This window comes from Ostrea edulis, chromosome 3 (genome assembly GCF_947568905.1).
Source record: "Ostrea edulis chromosome 3, xbOstEdul1.1, whole genome shotgun sequence".
In the NCBI taxonomy this organism is placed as follows: domain Eukaryota; kingdom Metazoa; phylum Mollusca; class Bivalvia; order Ostreida; family Ostreidae; genus Ostrea; species Ostrea edulis.
In genome coordinates this window covers 77,491,089-77,514,356 of record NC_079166.1, presented here as the reverse complement: position 1 = coordinate 77,514,356, position 23,268 = coordinate 77,491,089, and the positions used below count along the sequence as shown (strand labels likewise).

Here is a 23,268-nt window from a genome sequence, read left to right as displayed (position 1 = left end):
AACTGCACACAAGCCCTATTGACACCGTGGCGCGAAATATCGAATATGGTGCGAAACCTCAGAAAATTTACAAGAAATAACTCTACAACATTGTGTATGTGTATATATTTGTTGTTGTTTTTTTAATGTGATATAAAAAATGCTTACATGTTACATGTAGATTGAATTAAAACACGTCATTCCCAGTCAACAACTTTCGATTGGGATCGGAATACGAAATAAAATTTCTTATATCCGGTGGCAAAGTGAAACTGCTTCATGCTTCAAGTTATTGAATTACGTAGGAATTGCACGTTACACATTAGAGAACTGTTCCTTTTAATAAAGAAAGTCACAAAATAGATACAAAATGAGTGTACCTTATTCATTACTGTTAACGAGCTTTCGTCGACTATAATCTCGAAATGGCGTGTTTCGCTGCGCTTGATGACGGTAAGGTCCACATTTTCTACGTGAGTAGTGTGATATTTGTTTATGAATTTTTTGCGCATACATGGTATGTCTCGGCTAGGAATAATGGAAATTTTCTCACCTATGTATGTAAAGACATATTAATCTCTATTTTTAAAAATGTAGAACACTTTTATCAAATGACAATGTTTGAAAACGCTTAGAGCCCTGATGTCAGAATTTTCTTTTCCAAGACATCAATATGTCAAATTCATTATCCTTTTTGAATAGTATGTACCATACTTTGTACCAGTTATCCATTTTGAATCCCCTATTACAATGGGATTTTGCTGCACTCTGTAATGTTTGAGTGGATGTCATGAGTATGTGTCAAACAGAAATTTTAAGAGCATGGGATAAGGTGCTGCCATGTATTACTTCACTATCAAAGTTTAACCCAGTTGCCACAATGTTGAATTTATGCTGCAAAAAGGACTGGAAATTGCTCTGTTCAAAACACATTGTTTATTTGTCTACAGATGAAAGAGACATGAGGATTCTCCCTCACAAACTGAAGGAAAAAAAATAGTTATGGATCTTGTACATGTATAGTTTATTAATCACTATAGATTTCCAGCATCACAAGTCTGATTCCACTATATGCTTTCCATACTGTCAGGTTCATTCACCCCCTGTTTGAGCCACAGTATAATATCCCAAATACCTTGGCAACAAATAACATTATTTGACTAGTGTTTCATTTTTAGCGGAGTTGCGATGAAGTCGAACTCGGCTTATGATCTGATGAAGTGCCTTTGGGCGGGCAGGCGGGCACGCATCAACATTTCATTTCCGCACCATAGCTCTTGAGCAAATTATAGGATCTCATTCAAACTTATATGGATTGTCACCCTCAGTAAGATGAGGAAGCCTATCGATTCTGGGGTCAAAGGTCAAGGTCACTGGCTATAAATAGACTGAAATTTGGAGAAAATTTTGTTTTCCGCACCATAGCTCTTGAACGAATTATAGGATCTCAATCAAACTTAGATCGATTAAGTAAGACAAGAAGCCTATCGATTCCGGGGTCACAAGGTCAAAGTCACAGTGGCTATAAATAGACTGAAATTTGGAGAAAATTTTGTTTTCTTCACTATAATTTTTTAACAAATTATAGGATCTCAATTAAACTTAGATGGACTATCGCCCTTGATGAGACAAAGAAGCCTATTGATTTTGGTCAAGGGTTAAAGGTCAAGGTCACACAGGATTTAAGTCGGCTGAAATTTATGTACGCAAAATTTTGCTCCCTGCTTGATAATTCCTGAAAACATTTCTGCCGGTTCCCTCTATGCCCATTCCCTGCGCAACTTGACTTGTGCATTTCCGATGCCCGACAATTTTTAATTTTTTTGCATTTCATTTATTTTGAGTTATTATACAATTATTTACCATTCCATTGATCCTCTACAGGACTGTAGTATACTCAGGTGACAGTTTAGCATATTGGACTACCTTTTCAAGTAATGAATCCTTAGAATTAGCTATAACTAGGATTAAACTTGAATGTATATATACAGGGGAAAAACTTCTTCATAACTGCAAGGCATTGATAACCATATTGATTTGAAAGTTTGGGCCATAATATGTGGTCACATTTTTCATGAGAATATAAAGGGGTGAAATCATAGAAAACAACAACACGACTTCAGTTACTCGAGGAGCGTTGTGGCCCACGAGGAGCGTTGTGGCCCATGGGCCTTCCATTATCCATGTTTGCTGTTGTAACGCTTTGAAAAACAACAACAGTTGATTTGTATCTAAAATCATGATAACATTCAGTCATTTATCCCCCTACCCTTCCAGTGCTATCTTTTCTAACTGAATTTCCACAATGTTCAACTCCCACGAGTACTTTAAGTACTTTGATTTGAAGAGTGTGGCCTACTTTGTTTTTTATTCATACAAAAGTACATAAAATGACCATGGAACTCTACCCCCCCCCCCGCACTTTCCCCCGTGTTCGTAGGTTTCAATTCAAAACTATTACATTTGAAAAATTCCATAAAGAAGATTTCAAAAGATTATGTTGGTGAACAAATGACAAATTGTTTTCGCGATGACTTCTATCCCTTTAATTTCATTAATTTCTCATTTTTGTTTCCTGAATCTGATAATTTTAACATTGGATCCTCATAGTAAATAAAATGTCCAATGTTTATATCAGTTATATATACACTGTGACAGTGTTTGTAGTATTCATGAACTTCAGACTCTTTACAAGTTGTTGTTTGTGATGTACTCATTGTTTGATATGTATTTTTCCCAATTAAAAGTATTGTTGAAACTCTCTTCCTCCCCGGGAATATTCCAGTTAAAGCCAACCTATGTTTACATGCACAGTACGCATGAAATCTGAAATGAAAACTATGAAATAGACAAGGATGTGCAGTACATACGTATACCTATCAATCATACACTTAATCTACAGTGAATCGAATTTATAAGTATCACACTATTTACTTCAAATTCATTTTATGAATAACATTTTCTTTCAGACCAGTTCTCCTCCCTGTCTGATGACGAGGTGCTCGTGTTATTCTGTTTTCTGTGTTCTGACTCCGGTACCCCCGACTTTACTGATGCAGACTGTCTGGACATTCTTAATAAGATACGATATGACGTGTACGATAAGGACCGTGTAACAAGTGAGGAGGCACAGCGGACTCTGGACGGACTGAAGTCACGTGGATTTCTTTGGGATCAGGACGGAGTAGACATCACTGAGGACGTCAAGGACGAGACCATGTACCGTGTTACAGAATGTTGTATAGAACGTAGTGTTCATCTGTACTACGTGTGTCGTTTCTCCAGTTATACTACAGCAGTGAGGTATCTGAGATTACAGAGATACACCAGGAAGTCTGGAGAGAAATGTGTCATTATTGACCACCCGGACTATGATTACTTACTCATACCCCGTCTACAGATGAACACACTGACCCACGTCACCATGGAGGACACGAGTATCTGTGATGAAGTGTCACAGACATGTAAGTTGATATTCTCATCTTGTTGTTAATTCAAATGGAGAACAATCTCTTGAATATTCTCTTAACACAGTACATGTATATCGACATTCTTAAATCATGTTACATGCTATAATGTCTTCTAATTAACTCGATTCATTAACATAACTGAGGATTGACACTTTCATTTGAATATCGGCCAAATTAAACATTGAAGTTAGAGTTTCTTGACTGACGTTATATATCATATGTCTGTCTCAGTCCTGTTATTCAGTATCTCACATCGCTATATCTAATGTACATTGTATCCTCTGTATCTACACATCACATGTAAGATGTCACTACTGGGAGATCACTCTTATTCTGTATATCTTAAAGTTAACACGTAATACTGCTTTCTAAACACTTACAAAAGTGAAAAAAATACCCAATAATGACGTATGAGGGATCATATGAGAAAGAGAACATTACAGGTGTTGGCAATGTTACAACACAGTGGTTCTCTACTTGCAGTTTTAAGTTACTATATATGTACAGGGGCGGATCATAAACTTTTAAACAAAATTACGTCTTCGCACCATTAGTAGCATACGGATGTACTTCATGGTATACCCCTATAACCGTATGATCTGGTATTCATGTGAGTCATTTTAAAACGCAAAGTTCAGTAACAACATATAGATGTGCATGTAACTTTAAAATATTCAACTAGGTGATTTAAAGGGGTGGGGGGTGGGGGGTAGTTATGCCATACATGTACGTATATACTAGCTGCTGCTACTCGCTACAAACAACTTTTCTTTTTTAAAAAGTGAAGACATCGGATTCGAATACTAGATGTAAGTTTGTATAAGTAAAATGAATGAATTTCACTGCGTGAAATTCAGAATTTTGACCATGAGTTCTCTGTTATGACCAATATAGTTGGAAGACTTAATTTATATTGAGTTATATAAAGAAGGGTGGGGTATAGCAATTTCTGAACATGATATAAAATATACAAGTTCGTGATATTCTAGAATTCCTTTGCACTTTCTTTTCACATTTGAAATTGGATACCCTATGTTTGACTTGAGCTTTTGTAAATGAAGCAGCAGTATGCCTGGTTATGCCTTGGGAATTCTCCTTTGTTATATATATGTATTCCTCAACACATTTTCGAACAATCTAATGAACTTCTAAATAATCTGACACAGAGTGAGGAGCGTGTAATTAATCGATATTTATTTATATATTATTCAGTGAGCATCCCTCTAGGTAAAGTACGCATGACTGAGAGTGAACGAGGAGCGTTTTTAGAGGACTTACAGAAGACCGGAGAGTGTGTACAATCACAGGGCAGTGTACAACACGTCAAATGGCTCTGGAGACTAAACCATGGAGCGAGACCTGACATCGTGAGATCCTGTATAGGTCCCCACCCACACTGGGATATTTACATCATCAACAACACGGCTTACAGAAAGCACAGTAAGTCGAAAGAAATAAACACGGCTTACAAAAAACTTTCTTTGATTTACTTCAAATAGTTTGTTAGAATACATAATCTCCATCAGCTGTTGGTGCAAAACCGCAAATGTAGACCTACGCTTAGCGCTCAGTGGCTTTGCATTGAGGGTTTTTTAACGTGCCAAATCAAAAAGCTTATTATGAAGGGGAGCAGAAATTACAGAGAGAATAGGGAGTCACCCACGGAACCCACCGTTTCATATTCTTTATACTACTGTAATGCATGTATGTATATTAAATCCATTAACTAACCATGAAAAATATTTAGCAGGTGCCTTGGAGTAACATCCTTTCCCCGGGTTTGTCATTTTTATGAGGTTACACAATGAATAAAGCCCCCCCCCCCCCCCCCCCCCCCCCCCGCCGAAAACAACAGATCAAATACTTTTTCCAACAACACTATTTTCGGGAAAATCAAACTTTCCTTTCATCGAACTAGATGTTTTCAAGATGATTAAATCTAATTTAGTCCTCCAGTTGGCATATAATACATTTATGTGACACATTAAATTTTAAAGCCTCCTAGGCCGAGTGTTTAGAGCATCGCGCTGAAAGTCATCCGGCATCTCACCTCTGTCGACGCGGGTTCGAACACAGGCACCTTAAGTATGGATATTACTAACCTCCCCCTTTTTTGTTTAGAATATTTTGATGGCAATAATTTCTCTGAAATGTGTGAATTCCCAGTCTATCCCATCCCTCGTTCGATTCATGTAATCGTTTCACGCCTTTTTTAAGCTTTAGAGATTGACCTTCTACCGGTATAATAAAATGCACGTGGGATAGTAATATCCATACTTCAGGTGGAGGTGGTTCGAATCCATTGTACCATAGCTTGGCGTGCTTTCTTTTGTTAAAAGTGTGGGTTATCTGTACATAACCCACACTTTTCTTCAAACCCCGCCCACATTCTCGAAAAAACAAATCAACATCACTGTCCACTGTATGAAGTTCCTCCAGATCAAAATTGCACATATCAAACACGGATAACTGACTCAGACTAAATTCTCCAAATACATTATAGATATTCACACTGAATCTCACTTACATGTAAACCTTAATACAAGATAATATCGTCAATGGTCTCGTCCCAAAGACTTTCTATTTCCATATTCTCCTCAAGTCGAGAAACACGTGTAAGTAGAAATACGGGTATCATTTATAAAGAGTTTCATAAAAGACCCAGTCACGTGATAAGAACGCGTTTGAGAGATAAACTTGTTTAGCGAACAGAGTGAATCAGACTTGTGTTTCTTTTATGGTTTCGCGTCTTACAATTCTTTTTTTTTCTTCTTATGTTTCTCCATTTTTTTTTTTTTAAATCTATTGTGTATACATGTAAATGTTTTTCCAGCCAATTTAGTCAAAATATGTATTAAAATAAAAATATCAAAACCAACAGTCCAAACATTTATATGCACTTTAAAAACGGCTTTTTTAAAAAACAATTAACGAACATACATTTTTCGGTGATAGAAAGTCATTATGATAGAAATATATGGTGTTCAAAGTGTAATGTAAAGACATAACAATTGGCATCATATTGTAAACAGGCGACCGCGCTTCCGAAAGCTATAATAAAATATAGTGAATAATAGTAAACTATGGTACAAGTCACTTACCCCATATAATATTGTTGATTATGTTCAGATACCCGATGGGCGTGGTCATAATGACACTCGGGAGCGTAGCTCCCGAGTGTCATTATGACCACGCCCATCGGGTATCTGCACATAACCAACAATATCATATGGGGTAACTACTACGTAAATGAGAAAGTTTCCCATTTTACTTTCGGAAGGTCGTGGTCTATTCCCAGGTACATCGTATCTGGGTTCTCTCTTCCACCAATAAAAACTGGATGTCACCAGATAACTGAAAAATTGTTAAGTGCGGTGGAAAACATCAGTCATTCAATAATTGAGTACGTTGGGTATAAATTTTTGCCTCATTTGGGATGGATCGATGAAAAAGTTCGTACATTTACCGATACCCTGCGGATTAGTGTTGAACCTGAAGAAAGACTGAAACAGAACCAATGAGAGTAGTGACGATTATGATCCATATTAAGTGGTTTGTTGGTTGTAGATATAATTTTTCACTCTTAAGGAAATACGTCACCGTTTCCTTGGCGTTTACGGCCTTTGAGCAGGGAGGGATATTTATCGTGCCACACCCGCTCTGACATGGGGCTTCGTTTCTCATCCGAAGGACCGCCCCATCAGTCGCCTATTACGACAAGCAATACGACTTAATAAGATAATGTATTATCGTTGTTTTATACATACCACATTTCCTGTTGTAAGTGTACATATGCACGGTATTATGTGTATATTGATACATGTACATGTGCGTTATTGACGCTTTGCTACGAAAGGGGGGGGGGATCGGGATTAGCGAGAAATACTCGCAAAATGCGAGTACATTTGAAAAATAGCGAGTATAAATAGTGGACACTCGAAAATCTTAGCAAGTGGTGATTTACAAATTATGACCGCATCGTATCCGTTTTATACGGTGATGCGCTATTCGCTTTTCTTAAACTTGCACTCTGAATCATACAAACGCTTACATGGACGACCGATTTCAACTACCGTCTCTATCCGGATTATTCTTTTATGATTTTTTTTTAAGAAACGCGGACATCGCGCATTGCATTATGATGGAAAACATAGACATGTGCCACGAGTCCTGTTTACTTATAGGGGTGATTACATTGAATTGAAGTACGAGGTTTTTGTTATTCATTTATCTTTTTTTAAACCGTAGTCTATGTTTTACCAAGTCTTCCGGAAGTTAGTTTTATCAGAATCATTAGACTGTCCTATCTAAATTATTTTATTGTCATATTGAGATACTGCTGCGGCCCTAATATGCTTCCGTAGGTTGTAGTGAAGGCACGTGTGCACTGCTCACCGCGTAAACGATTATCAAAAAAGTTCATGCGACCCGTGATCGTGCTGTTTATAAAACCACGAGTCCGCGATTCGCTTTGAAAAAATCACTAGTGACAACCCTGATGTGGCATGGAATTGGAAGACTGAATCTAGGCCTGCGGTAAACAGGTTGTGGATTAGAGGTGCGATAATCAAGAGACCTATACATTGCACCATATGACTTACGTAAATTAGTGTCTTGTTCAAACGATGCCTGTTGACCCACTAGGCCCAGTAAGGATGGGGAATATCATTGATTAAAAAAAAAATGAAAAAAAAAATAATTGAACACTGCTTTACTATTTTTATTCTAGCTTGTATGTTTTCATTTTAGCCTGTGCATTTTTTACTCACAGGCTAAAATTAGCCTGTGGTAGAAAAAGTTACTTTCGACCCCTTTTGGGGGGGGGGGGGGGTCATATAAACCGCGCATGTTATTTCCATTCTCTACCTATAGATGTTGCTGATCGCTAACGCCTCTACCAATGCCGAAATTACTAAATTCTTATTAAACGCTTTATCAAATTTGATACTAACGTTTGACCTCGCTTTGTCAATTTATGATGCAGAATCATAAGATAAAATTATTTTGGTGCATTTTTTTAAAAAATCCAAAGTTTTGCTATCTTGTCCACATAAGTCATTCCCATTCTTAGATTCCGTTCACTTTTCGGTTCAACATTTTACTAACAAGAGAGAGAGAGAGAGAGAGAGAGAGAGAGAGAGAGTTGAATAACTGGCCACCGTCGGTTAAATTAAGCGACGACCGCCAGCTGATTTATATGGCGGTCGCCAGATAATGAATTAAGTGGCGGCCGTCAGATAAATTAAGTGGCGGCGCCTGCTAAATTGAAATTAATTCTATACCCCGACATTTATTGGCTTCCGTAGATTCACAACATTGTTAGCGAACATTACAATTTATATTAAAACCACGCGAATTGAGAACACCGCTCTCTGGATTGTAAGAAAGGGAATTTAAATTGGACAAATTCTAGTCAGAATTAGCATTTTTAGGCGTTGCATGTGACTTTCAGAAAAAATGTGATTGATCCGTCATAGGTTTAGGAGGGATTGACATAAATAGGTACGTCGCTGGAATTTCTCTTACTTTAGGATTTTTCATCAATAAATATTGTTTCAGCTTCAAAATGGCAGCTTTCCTTTCAATGTCCTTTTTAGCTCACCTGACCTAAAAGCTCAAGTGAGCTTTTCTGATCACCCGTATTCCGGCGTCCGTCCGTCTGTAAACTTTTGACATTTTTGACTTTTTCTCAAAAACCACTGGACCAATTTCAACCAAAGTTGGCACAAAGCATCCTTAGGTAAAGGGAATTTTAAATTGTTAAAATAAAGGATCAGTCCACCTTCCAAGGGTAGAAAATGAAGAAAAGGTAAAAATAGAGTAGGGCATTAAAAAATCTTCTCAAGAACCATTGGGCTAGAAAAGATGAAATTTATAGATAAGCTTTATTCGGTAGTGCAGATTCTAAATTGTCAAAATCATGGCCCCGGGAGGGTTGGATGGGGCCAGAATAGGGGATCAAAGTTTTACATGCTAATATATAGGGGAAATCTTTAAAAATCTTCTCCTCAAGAACCACTGAGCCAGAAAAGCTGAGATTTATATGAAAGTTTCCTGATATAGTGCAGATTCTAAAATTCTTAAAACCATGGCCCCCGGGGGTCGGATTAGGCCACAATAGGGGATCAAAGTTTTACATGCAAATATATAGGGACAGTCTTTAAAAATATTCTTCCCAAAAACCACTAAGCCAGAAAAGCTGATATTTACATGAAAGCTTTCTGACATAATGCAGATTTAGTCTAGTCAATCTAGCAAATCACCTCAAAGTAATTGCAGCAGAAACAAACTCGACGGAATTTAATAAACAAAAGCGTGATTAACAAAATACAAAAAATCGAACAAAATCGGACAATGGGAAATATTTAAAATTTAGACTTAAATGTTTTAGTAAACCATCGATAATTTGTGATGTTTACGGCACGCCGTACACGTACAGGGGAGTAACTTAAGGTATCACACCGGTAATTGTCCAATCAAAATGAAGTTAGTCAATTGTAGTTCCATATATTTAAAGAAATATTTTTTTTCCTTGCGCGATTTTTCTCATTTCCTCTTCTTCTTTTCTCTTAATTTTTGTACCCCTGATTAGGAAATTTTGTGTAATTTGTAGAAATAATCAAGTGTATACAAAGGAACTATTTGCTGTTGGTAGCTGAGGCTACTTCCTGAGGTGCACTCCGGCTGTTTACACACATGTGAAAAACACGTGGATTTGAGGGTAGTCTTGTTTGCGGGTAATTTTTTTTCGAAAATGCCGCGTAGGGTGTTGTTTTTCTGGTGTCGGCAGACGAGATAGGTAACATAGAACGTGTCTGACTGCGTTATTCGGCATCAATTTTGTAAACTGATTTTTAATGATTTTTTCCCCTCTATAGTAATATATAGTGAAAATAATTACCGGTGTGATACCTTAACTGTGACAGTCATTGGAATAAAGTTATACACGACGATCTAAAGTGCATGTAATAAAAAACGCGATTAAACAGCTTAACAGTTGTATTAAAAAGGTGATTTTAAGACCTTCTATATACATACAATATTGCGCAGCATCTCATATTCTTTGCCGACTTCCATTCCCGGGGAACTTTCGCGAATAAAGCTTCAAAATATTTTGTTTGACCCTCTACTGAATTAATTTTAATTTTAAAACACAGTATTTACTTTAGAAGTTATGAATAATCAATTATAAATGAAATCTTAAAGAATTAGTGTCAATTTACAAGGGGGAATTACGGTTGTTAAAAAAAAAGTATGGAAAGCCATTCGGGTTAAAAGTTTCAGTTATTTTGTATCTTCATCATTTGAGCAAGCGTTTTGTATTAAAAACTTTTATAAAATTAAGTAAGTAAAGTATTTTTGCTTTTCTTTTTCAAATTCAGGTTTGGGGAGTCATTCATGGGTAATAATGATAATAAAACATTGATAATATAAATAATAAAAATCTATCTAATTAGTCTTGGGCTCACGACCTGCGGAACCACATCTCCTAGCAGCATGTGAACAGCGCGCTAGACCGCCCGGCCATCTATTCAAGACAAAACTTGTTTTCGATGACGATGGAATTCTCGCCAAGCTGGCACACGATCATTGAGAATGGAAATGGGATACAGTTATTTATCGTAAATTTTAGAAGATCATACAAAATGCACATTGTGTTTGAAATGTCTATATATAAAGCACAGAAATAGCAACGAACTTTGAAATAAACATAACTGCCCTAAGGGACGAAGTCAATGTCGGATGGAAATTTAAATTCAATTAGTTAGAGGGAGGGAAAAAAACTCCCGCAAATTTCTGTCATCCGACATCGATTACACTTTAGTGGAAAAAGGAAAAAGACAAGCCACTGTTGAATACCACATAATATTTAAAACATATTAATGAACATTTCATAGATTTAATGTACACTTTCATTTGTAAATAAACAGTAGAAAAGGTATACATAGTGTTATTTATAATCGTACGTTCCTTTTTTGTTATTCGATTAGTTTCAACATTTGTCATATTAAGTTTTAAAGGGGGGGGGGGTTCTTGGTGAAAATTATGTGAACTTAGTTTTTTGTGAGACATTGAATTTTTGATCTTGCCCCTAAGTGAAGAATATCGTTAAAACCAGACGTCTTTTTAGGAACGAAACTTTGTCAATCCTTGCCCTTTGTAGATGCATTCACAGGATGTGACACAACGTCAAGAATGTTCGGCATCGGAACAGGTCCTGTATAGTCAAAATGTAGACAAATCGCGAAAAAATTCTGTATATGATTAGTTTTTAAATGGAGGCAGGCTACTGACAAACAAGTTGATGGTGAAGGGGTTTCAGCTGTTTCGTTTGAAGTCAGCATTTCGCAAAATGTATGGTCGTTATAACAATCTACTTTGCCAATATAACCTATCATTGGGTCAAATCTGTCTGACTTGTTTCATATAGATTGTTAGGCCATTTTTGGCACAATGATATTGAATAAGGGTAACTCCGTTTGCCTTATTAAGATATAGAGCTCACGGCGGGTGTGACCGGTCAACAGGGGGTGCTTACTCCTTATAGCCCATAGGCACCTGATCCCACTTCTGGTATATCCAGGGGTCCGTGTTTGCCCACCTCTCTATTTTGTATTGCTTATAGGAGTTACGAGATGGATCACTGTTCGTTATCTTCACCTTCCTATATGAGTATTTCATCGAGAAAAAGATATATTCTGGTGTCGATGTCATATCGACTTTGTACGATGGAATACCATAGAGACACTTATAGGAGATTTGCTTTGTGAAGAATTGTCTAACACTATCATTTTTATAAGTTCAGTCATTGCCACTAACTACTAACTACAGCTGCAGAAAAGGAGCACTGCAAGAATTTTTTAAGTCATAGAGTGGACTAAAGAAATGATTAATTTGGATCCTTCGAATTGGGGACTTAATCACTGCTTTCAATAATTCTTGTATCCGTTAAAACTAAATTACAAGTCGCGCCAGATAAACTTTTGAACGTTTTTCGCTGTAAGTGCAAGGCAAATTGTGACACTAGCCGTTGTACTTGTAAAATCATGGACTGAACTGACTGCAATTACTCAAATGATCACTTATATAATTATCAGGCACGTAGCAATAATGGCTCTACACCTTGTATCATTACATGCAAAGTTGATAAATGTTTACGTACCAGAGGTCGATTTTTAGACAGATTTGTTTCCCTCCCTCCTCTTTTTTTTTAAAAATAGCATTGTCGTGAACTGTACACAGTGGAAGTGTAAAATGGAACTGAGAGAACAACCTTACTACCCCCCCCCCCCCCCCCCCCCCACACACACACACCAATGAAGGATTTTTATAACTTTGGATTAAAATTTACTTGTCAATTTTCAAGGCAATATTGTGAAAATTATCTTCACATCCCCCCCCCCCCCCCTTTTACGATGCTGCGTGCCTGATTCCTTTTGCTTTTAATTATATGTGTCCATTGTTTTTAAAACAGATTACTCCTGAAATTCTCGGTATTAATTGCACAATAATTTGGATAGAACTAAACATCAAATACGGCTATAACACCCCCCCCCCCTTTCCCAAACTCTAGAACTTGACGAAGAGCACGTATTAAAGATTTCTTTATAAAATCTAAGAAACTGAACCTTGTTTCGTCATAGATGTAGTACAAAGTTTTAAAAACGAAGCTTAATAAAGAATTTGGTAACGTAAGCTTTACTATACACTGTTTGTTTTAAAATACTACCATGTATTTATGTGAAACATAGGACCGGAATGGTAAGCGCGCCTCCAACTTCCGATGTAAGGGGAGTAACTGCAAAAATGTAGGTCATCTTTTACAGACCATTTTTGAAGGGGCATTTGTTTTGTGTTAACAGTTTATTTTAAAGTATAAATCTTCATGTGGTAACTCATATATGCCTAATGGACAGGAAAAAGTATTTTCTTCCGAAATCCAGTTTTTAACGATTTTTTGTTGGAAAATGAAGATTAAATTTTGGTGAAGAAAATTTAGTTGTGGATTTGGACTTTATTCTTAAATTCATAAGATCACTGTCATATTTTTTATAAAACAGTCATTTCCTATTATTTCCAGTTTTTCACTATTTTTGTTTTAGAAAAAGGTAGGTTTTCCTACCTAAAATGGTATTTTTCATATACATTGCCAATAATCTATATATCTTACTTGTGAGCAGTTTTTAAAATAAACCCTAACATCAATTTTTTATTGGTAGACTCACATGTATGACAAAATGTGGGTTTTCTTCTTAAAATTTCACCTTTAACAATTATATTCAAAAAAAGCAAGATTTTACCCAAAAATTACAGTCAAGGAAAGAATATATTCTGCTGTAAAAAAAAAATAATCGAACAAATCCCAGGTTGACAATTTGAGGTATGAAACTTATTTTTACTGTATATTACATAAAATGGACATTTTCCTCAATTTCCAGTTTTTAGCGATTTTCATGAAAAAAACACATCCTTTTACCCCAAAATTCCATTTTCCCATGGAAATACAAAAGCCGATTTTTAATATGTTGTTTGCATGTGTTTTCTTGCATGAATAATCAAAATTTCATTTCTGTTGCATGTTGCAATTAGTTGGAGGTTTTCCTCAGTTTTGAGCTAGATTGACTAGACTAATTCAAGTTTGTTCAAATCATGGCCACCCGGGGGGGGGGGGGTGGGGGGGGGGGGGGGGATGGGGCCACAAGGGAATCAAAGTTTTACATACAAATATATAGGATTTTGTTGGTTTTTTTTAAATCTTCTTCTCAAGAACCATTGGCCAAAGAAGTTCACATTTACATGAAAGCTTTCTGACATGTGTAGATTCAAGTTTGCAAAAAACATGCCTCCAGGAGTAGGTTCGGGCCATAATAGGGACTACGGTTTTACATGCAAATACATATGTAAAGTCTTCTGATATGGACCAAGGTAACTCAGGATGAGCGATGTGGCCCATGGGCCTCTTGTTCTTCTAAGCTTGTCATATATGTTCAAGGACACATTGTTTTCAAATATGATACAAATCAACGGGTTTCAAGTGAAACATGTATTTTAATTACAATTTCCAATTTTCGTCGATATTCCATCCATTTAGAGTGCTTCATCTTCAAAATAACAGCTTTCGTTCAATATTTTTTCTTAAAGGAGACATTTCTTCAAATCATGATCCTCGTGGGTAGGATGGGGGGCCACAATATAGTGTCAGTATTTTGTATGAATATATAGAGGAACACTTTTTTAACAGTAGACTTACGAATACTGATATTAGTAGGCAAACATGGCCCAGGTAGTGCAGATAAAAGTTTGCTTTCAAAATGTTCTGAAGGAGCCCTGCTTATGCATATCGATATGCAAATATCTCCAAGCTTTACAGAATCATTTAATTTTACATGTTGCACGCTTTTTCGTTGATTGAAAAATTATTGGAATATCGTATTCAACAAAAAAATAATAAATAGCAGGAACTACTTTCTATTAGAATGTTGGGATTCCTCTGGATGCTTCGTATTTATATATAGATTAGGGAATCCTGAAAAGAAAAAAAAACTTAATATTTTTATCGACATATAAATTTATTAAACAAAAACAAACAAATATCAAATATAAATAATAATTAATTATGCAAAATGAAATAAAGATGGCTATTTGAGACCCCCCCCCCCCCCCCCCCCCCCTAATATGACAACGCGCTTCTGTTTCTGCAATTTCGGGCTGAGAGTTAAATGTATTCAACCGGGAATGACAATAGTCCAGTTTGCACCTTGCGACAACTTCCTTCATGTCACGAACCCAAATACCAGATCCACCGCACACTGCCTCAGAGACACTGTAATATCGTAGCCCTTAACGATTATGGTTCCCAACTCCGGCATAATATGTTTATGAGTGGGCACCGAGACGAGGCATCCGTACGACGTTACAACAGCTGTGACGCCTTCGAAGTTCACTGATAAAACTCGAAAAACGCTCTGTAACACTCACTTGTCCACCTGGATGCCGTGACAACCCTCAAGAGAACCCTATACCTGGCATCCCACATCATGACTATCACGTGTCCCACGCTTTCCGTTATTACCGAAATCGAACTTTGCACATAATTCCAGTTCCACTCAACAAAATTCCAGCAATTTTCTCTAAACAGGACTTATCTCTAACTCATCCTTTTATAACTACATTGTTCAGTCCACAAGAAATCCGTTTGCTCAACAGTAAACAACACCATCTCGAAATGATATATAATGTAGTCTAAGAATAACTCGTTAATTCAACTCAAATCATATCTTTTATCAGATCAATGAATTGAATGAATATTGTTTAGCGTCCCTCTCGAGAATATTTCACTCATATGGAGACGTCACCACTGCCGGTGAAGGGCTGCACAATATAGGCTTATGCTCGGCGCTTATGGCCATTGAGCAGGGAGGGATTTTCATCGTGCCACACCTGCTGTGACACGGGACCTCGGTTTTTGCTGTCTCATCCGAAGGACCGCCCCATTTAGTCGCCTCTTACGACAAGCAAGGGGTACGGAAGACCTATTCTAACCCGGATAAATGATTTTTATCGTTGGAATAAGGTATTCCACGAAAAAAAGAAGACCTAATTCCTTAATTCTAATTTGTTCAAATTGTGTTCTGTAGGATGCGCACAATATGGGATTAAAGTTTTTACACGGGAATATATAGGAGAAATCTGTGAACTTTTTCTCAATGGCGGGAGCTGAGTGACAGAGTTCGCTTCATAACCGGGAGGTTGTGAATTCGAGATTTAAAACTTGAACATATGTAGTCAGCGTTCCTTCGCCATGCAGGCGATCGACATCTAGAAATGAGAATCACGGTTCTTTTGGGGTTATGAACTTAATACGGGAGTCCCTTGTCGCGGCAGGCGCTGGCACGTTAAAGAAACCACGCAGCTACAACCCTGAGTGCTAAGCATTGATCGGTTTTATTTTTATTTCACCAAAAGCTGCTGACGTCTCAATATGAGTGAAAACTCTCGACGGGACGTAAAACAATCAATCAATTTCAATAACAGCAGGGACCTGAATAATCATATCAATATGTAAACATCACCAGGTAGTGCAGATTGAAGTTTGTTCAAATCATAACCCAAGGGGGTAGAATTTGACCACGATAAGGGATTGGATTTTTATATGGAAATGTAGAGGGAAACACCTTCATACTCTTCTCATGGACAGCAGAGGTGAGCTTAGTCATTATGATATTAATATGCGAACCTCTTCAGGTAGCGTAATTGAGGGTCCCGAGAAGTAGATCGGGACCATAAGAAACCGGCCATAATGACCTACATTTCTGCACTCAGCCCCTTTACACCGGAAGTTCAGAGGGGGTACCATTGCGACCCTAAGCATTAACAAACAGTGCATAGTAAAGCTTACGTTCCCAAATTCTTTATTATGCTGAGGTTTAACAGGTCGTTTTATATCTATGGAATTAAACAAGTTTTAATTGCTTCGATTTTATGGAGAAAACTTTTAAAATATGTATTTGTCTAATTGAAGAGTTGGGGAAGGGGCTGGGTGTTATAGCCGTGTTTGATGTTTATTTCTCTCTAAGTCATAATGTAATTGATATGGAGAATTTCAGAAGTAACCAGTTTTAATAACAGACACCTTGAAATTTAAAGCACAGTGAAAGCATTCGATATGATCAGATAAGTAACATCGTTAGAAAAAAAAAGGGGGGGGGGGCTGACTCACAATATTGAAAACTGAAAATTCTTGACAAGTAAATTTAAAAACAGAAATTCAAAGCTCTAAATCCTAAATTGCAGAAGAAAAGGGACAAAGGTTGAACTTTCAATTAACAGGTTGCATTTTACACCTTCACTACAATATTCCTGAGATGCTATTTTAAGAAGGGGGGGGGGGGTAAGCCTACAAGTATATGTAGATCGACTTCTGTATGTAAAAATAACCAACTTTGCATGTCATAATAAAAGTGGGCAGACACTTTGATGCGACGGGCCTGATAGATGTCTTTGTGCTCATTTAATTTATTGCAAAGAAATATTACACTAGATATCCCAATCGAAATAATTAACGTGTTCGGTTTATCGACGCCTGATGCACATCTAGCAACAGGTAAATTTGTTCAGTGTGAAATGATAAAGTTCCTGATGTTTATTGCGTTGGTTGCAAATGATTTCAAACATATCTAATTGAATAGAATTTTGGTTTTTGAAAATAACGATAAAAACTAATAATGAAGAATTGCTGATATACTAATCAATAGACAGCCTGATTCTGATCTAAAGAAACTGAGGACTAGTTAATGTTTACATATGATAATTAAATCATGATCGTAAAATGACTGAAATATTGTGCAAGCGGCGTAAAACCATATTCAATCAATCAATCATTGCTTGCGAGAAAATCCACACAAAGGACATATATAGACTAAAGTATTAATGTTCAGTCAGTCAGGAAATTAATGAAAACAAATTAATTTCAAGATCAGCTTGGCCACACTAAATCATATCAAAATGCAAACTTGCTTAAGTTGTGTGTATTCAAGTTTTTTTGATGCCCTAGGACTAAAATACATGTGGGATGGGGGCGTGGTGGTAGGGGGCATATTATCGTTGCCCTGCCTATCTGTCTGAAACTTGAACCTTGCCTATAGCTTTTGAATGGTGAGTGACAAGGCTCTCCTATTATATAATACGCATTCATTGTGACAGAGCCTTTTGGCACCAGACCTTTTAACCGTGTAACCCTGTCCTCTGATTTTGATCTACGCTTAAGAGAACATGATATAAACAATGACTTGTGAACTGTTTAAGGTGGGGTAATCATATTTTCTCTATAAAATTCTCATAATAAAGCTTTATATTTTACATGTATACCATGGTTGTTTACCTTGTGACCTTGAATCATGGTTATGCCGTAACCCTACTGGGCTAGGTTGGGGTCATAACATGAAGTCTAAATTTTTCATACGAATCAGTATTGCATTTTTTTTTTTGTAAACAGCTGTAGAAAAACAGGGTCAATATGACTCAGGTGACCGATGTGGTACAACGTGTTTTGCGAACTTTTCTCTAGCGTCTTTGGTGTTGTGAGATCCTTGAATTGAGCAATAGTTCCTCTCCATATGCATCTCATAGAATTTCAAATAAAGCGATCAAATACCAATATTTACAACATATTAAAAATTGAAGCGGGGCGATATATCTTCCGTAATGAGAAGATAACTTCTGCAATGAACGATAACTCGGGTTTATTCATACTCCGAATTTGACATAGATGATAAAAAAAACTCACCAGAAAAGAAATATAGGCTATTCCACATCAAACATATCAAACATGTTATGAATGACCATGCATTGAATTGACCGGCCGGGATTCGAACCACGGTATTTCACATGCGGGGCGAAAGCTCTAACCGCTAGGCCACCGCGGCGGTCTTGTCATTTGGAAAAATGTTTCTAAACTCCATAGTTAAAACTTGATGATCATGTGCATTTAGAAAATGAATTTTATTTTTGGAAAAACTGCGACTCTTAACGCCAGCAAACTTCATGAAGCCCATCACCACTCCATGACAAGTATGCTGACGTAAAGCGTTGTAGTTCTTATCCTCACATTTTTCAAAAAATGATTTTTTTTCACATTTGCATTCTACTTTCATTTCTGCCGGAAGTTCCAGTCGTTGATTTTGACGTACGAGATTTAGTAAAAGATTAATACGCTCATTGTTCACATCTGTGTCACATTTATGAAGAAATCTTTTTCAGTAGGACAATTCGCGTGCACACACGGTGAGTTTCATTAAATGAACGGTATCAAAGTTAATGATTGGTCTGCTACATGTATGTTACTGGACTTTAAAAACAATGTGCGATTAGCTAGGTAGGTGTGTGCGCAGCTGCTAGCTCAGAATCCGCAGATACTTGGAAGAACATTGTTGAATGAGAGGCGGCAATTAAACTTCCTCACAAGGCAATTCCCGTAAATAACACGCCTACACACTGTTATTAGTGACAATGGTGGACATACTCGTTATTAGTTAACAAAATCACATTTCCGCCGCATTCCCAATGACCCTCATTTTGCTTGTAGGGTTTGAGAGATGTGAGTGAATTTCCAGCCGTTAAAAACGTGATGATATGTTTATCAAGATTCATTTGCACGCCATTCACATTCATAGGGAAATGGATATCATTTTAATTGATACAGATATCAAAGGCAAAATCAATGGACATGTAAATAAAAGAAAGTGTCCTTTCGTAGAGATATGATCCATCTGAAAACTACCGAAAACGTGGCTAGATTGGGGATTCCTCCTCTCTCATTTATCATTTTAATACTATTGAAAGTTCAGTTTAATGCATTCATGCTGCATACGGTGTCATTCTTTGGACTGCGATCGTTGTCATATCAAATACACTGCATATTTGATCCATTGTAATGAATGAGTCTTTGTTTGTTTGTTTGCTTTATTTCTATAGACGCTTTAAATTTTAGAAATAAACAATAATGACACCATATTTATATAGCACCTTTTTCATACACTATGTACGCTCAAAGGGGCTTTACAATGCAAATATACCTTACAACAGAATGTTATTTTCATTTGCTGAAAGTGTACATGTAGGCCTACATGTAATAATGATAGCGTTCTGAATACTGCCAGCTTACAGATATGTTTGTCTGGAGCAAATCATCTTCATGAATGAATTCGATTAAGCTACAAGAGTTACACTGGTAAAATTGCAATTAGTATTTAACTCGTTTTGCACGAGTTTTAGCAAGAGTGACAGGTGTTTCAAAATGATGGCGTTTTTGGAAGAAATGTAGTGTGAGGATTGAATTTCATGATATTTTGTATTAGAATATGTACAGTATAAATAAACACATACTACATAATATGGTTTTGATATACATTTATAAAATACAAAATATTCCATTTAAATGCCCTGAGTGACCCTTTACACTAACAACAAAGCGATAAGCAACTGCAGGCAAGAAATGAATAATCCGAATTGTCAGTCATATTCAGGGATAATGCTGTCATATCAATGCACTGAAAGCAGTTCAGGCATGTTATTATCAATATATATTGTAAAAAATATCAACCATAATTAATCATGATTAATATTGAATTAAGGTGCAGATAATACAGCGGATAATACAACAGATAAGAGGAACATGGCAAAGTGAAGATAACAAAGAGTGTTCAAGATCATAACTTCTATAAGAGTAGTATACAGCGTCCCGATGGCCGGTTCAACTGAGTGCAGTTTTGAGTGCGGTCCGATAGGGAGTTCAACGGAGTGCAGTTTTGAGTGTAGTTTGGAGTGCGGGGTTTTATAGAGGGGGTCAAGCAGTTGGCCAGGTGGCCGGGGCCACCTGGCGCGGTCAAGCGGGGTTGGCGCGGTCAAGCTGGGCAGGTGGGGAGAGGTGGTGGTGTGTAGCAGGCGAGGTGTTGGGGGGATAGCGTGTGAGCGTTTTGTATTCCTGGTGTATTCCTTTATGTGAAATTTTCAAATAAAAAGAATTAAAGAACAATTAAAAGTTTACACATTTATTCAATGAAACACATTTATCAAATGAACAATTTACACATAATTTACGGACCTCGTCTAACAGCTGACAGAAAATAGATAGGCGTCAGGTTTCATTTCTCGGAAACGAGGATATTTTGTAAACAATGAGCTCCGATATTCCGAGGGATGTTTTCAAGGAGGTCCGCTTTCTCTCGTTATATAACGACGCTCTCGCCAGTTTGCTTCACTGGTGACCCAGTAACGTTTAGAAGATTGAAAAATAGAACATGCCAGGTTTCGTTTTCATTTCGCGGAAACGCGGGTATTTTGTAAACAATGAGCTCAGCTACGGAATTCGGTTAACATGCACAGAGTTTATGGATATGTTCACTATATTGTGTGGTTTGAGTTAGATCTTTCTGCATTAGGCCTTTGTATTGAATCTTATGTGATTGATTTTTTTTTTTTTTTGATTTTTTACTCGGGAATGATTCACTCATAAGGCGACGTCATCACTGCCCGTGAAGGACTGCAAAATCTAGGCTTATGCTCGGCGCTTACGGCCTTTGAGCAGGGAGGGATCTTTATCGTCCCACACCTGGTGTGACACGGAACCTCGGTTTTTGCGATCTCATCCGAAAGAACACCCCATATTTAGACGCCTCTGACGACAAGCAAGGGGTAGTGAGGACCTATTCTAACCCGGATCGCATATAGTTTTACGCTATATATTTAAAAATAATTCATTTTTACTCTAAAAGTACTGTGGACATCAACACTATTATGGCTATAGCAGAACAGTTTTATAGTATATAAAAACAACTATGATATCTGTGCACTTCGCACCTTATGAGATCACAACGAAAAAGTACGTCACGACGTACATCTTACAATTCATGTCTATATGTTGTCGTTATATTGATAGGCGTTATCAAGTAAAGTTGCCGTCTAACCTATACATAAGCTGTATACGTGAAATTTTTTCTTGTCAAATAATATATTATTTCAATTTCGCATCAAATCACTCAACATTTTTATATTTGTGCGAAGGTCATAATATATATTGTGACCTTGAAATCGCCCCTCTATTTTCTCCCGATCATCACTACGTTATGTAAGAAAATCTAATTCTACATAATTATTGCGAGCAGCGTGTAAAGGGGTAACGATATACGGTGTATGGTGGTGTATAAAGTGTATATATATTTATATTCCTTTTACCAAAGGAAGAGTTAGGACACACTTCTGACACCTAAAGAAACCCCCCTTTCCGCATCTGATTATTTATAGCCTACTCTTGAAAATGGAAAAAAAGAAGAAAAAAGAGTATCCTGCATTAGATGCATTTTACGCACATTTCCATTAACAACACCATACTACCACTCACATTTCCATTAACACCACATACCACCACTGATACACCACTCACCACCACTTGTACACCACACACTACCACTTAGTTTTTGTACGTTTCTCAAGCATTGTGATATACAGCATCTTTTCAAAAGATGTGGGTGGCCCTTAAAAGGGCCGGGGGGACTATGAAAGCCCCCCACACTGTCTAGAGGTTGATTACCCCATTACTGCCTGGCCTTGTTTCGCTGGCGGCGGCGGCGTCTCTTCTTGAGATCTCTTTAATTAATATTATGGAAAGAGATGCAAAATTAAGGACCTATATAGGTAATAGTGTGAGTAGTGTTAAAGAAACCCTAAGTCATGGGAACTGGTGTGCCGATAGTGGGGAGTAGGTGTTATTTAGCGTATAAGTGGTAGTATGTGGCGTATAGGTGATGATATGTGGTGTTAATGGAAATGTGGGTGGTAGTATGGTGGTGATACATGCAAACTAAAAACGGTAGATCAATCTCTTTCATTAATATTGTCATGCTAAGAAATGCAAAACTTAGGACCTATATAGGATGTGGTGTGAGTAATGTTAATGAAAATGTAAGTGATGGCATCTGGTATGCCAGTAGTGGTGTACATGTGGTGGTATGGGTTGTATAGGTGGTGGTATGTGGTGTTTGAGTGGTGTATAGGTGGTGGTAAGTGGTGTATGAGTGGTGGTATGTGGTGTATAGGTGGTGGTATGTGGTGTTAATGGAAATGTGAGTGGTGGTATGGTGGTATTCATGGAAATATGCATGGTAGTATGATGGTAATACATGCAAAGTAATAACGGTAGATCTATCTCTTTCGTTGATATTGCTATGCTAAGAAATGCAAAACTATATAGGTAGTTTTGTGAGTAATGTTAAAGAAGATGTAAGTGATGACATCTGGTGTGCCAGCAGTGGTGTACCGGTGG

At 37.1% G+C, this 23,268-nt stretch overlaps 1 protein-coding gene across 1 annotated transcript in view; it reads left to right on the top strand.

Moving 5' to 3' along the window:
- LOC125677509 (uncharacterized) overlaps nucleotides 1-23,268 on the top strand; it is a 171,474-nt gene that overhangs the window by 106,783 nt on the left and 41,423 nt on the right. The window contains exons 12-14 of the mRNA XM_056161023.1: nucleotides 2,949-3,198; nucleotides 3,265-3,443; nucleotides 4,662-4,889. Of these exons, the coding sequence (XP_056016998.1) occupies nucleotides 2,949-3,198; nucleotides 3,265-3,443; nucleotides 4,662-4,889 (657 nt within the window). The remainder of the gene's footprint in view (nucleotides 1-2,948; nucleotides 3,199-3,264; nucleotides 3,444-4,661; nucleotides 4,890-23,268) is intronic.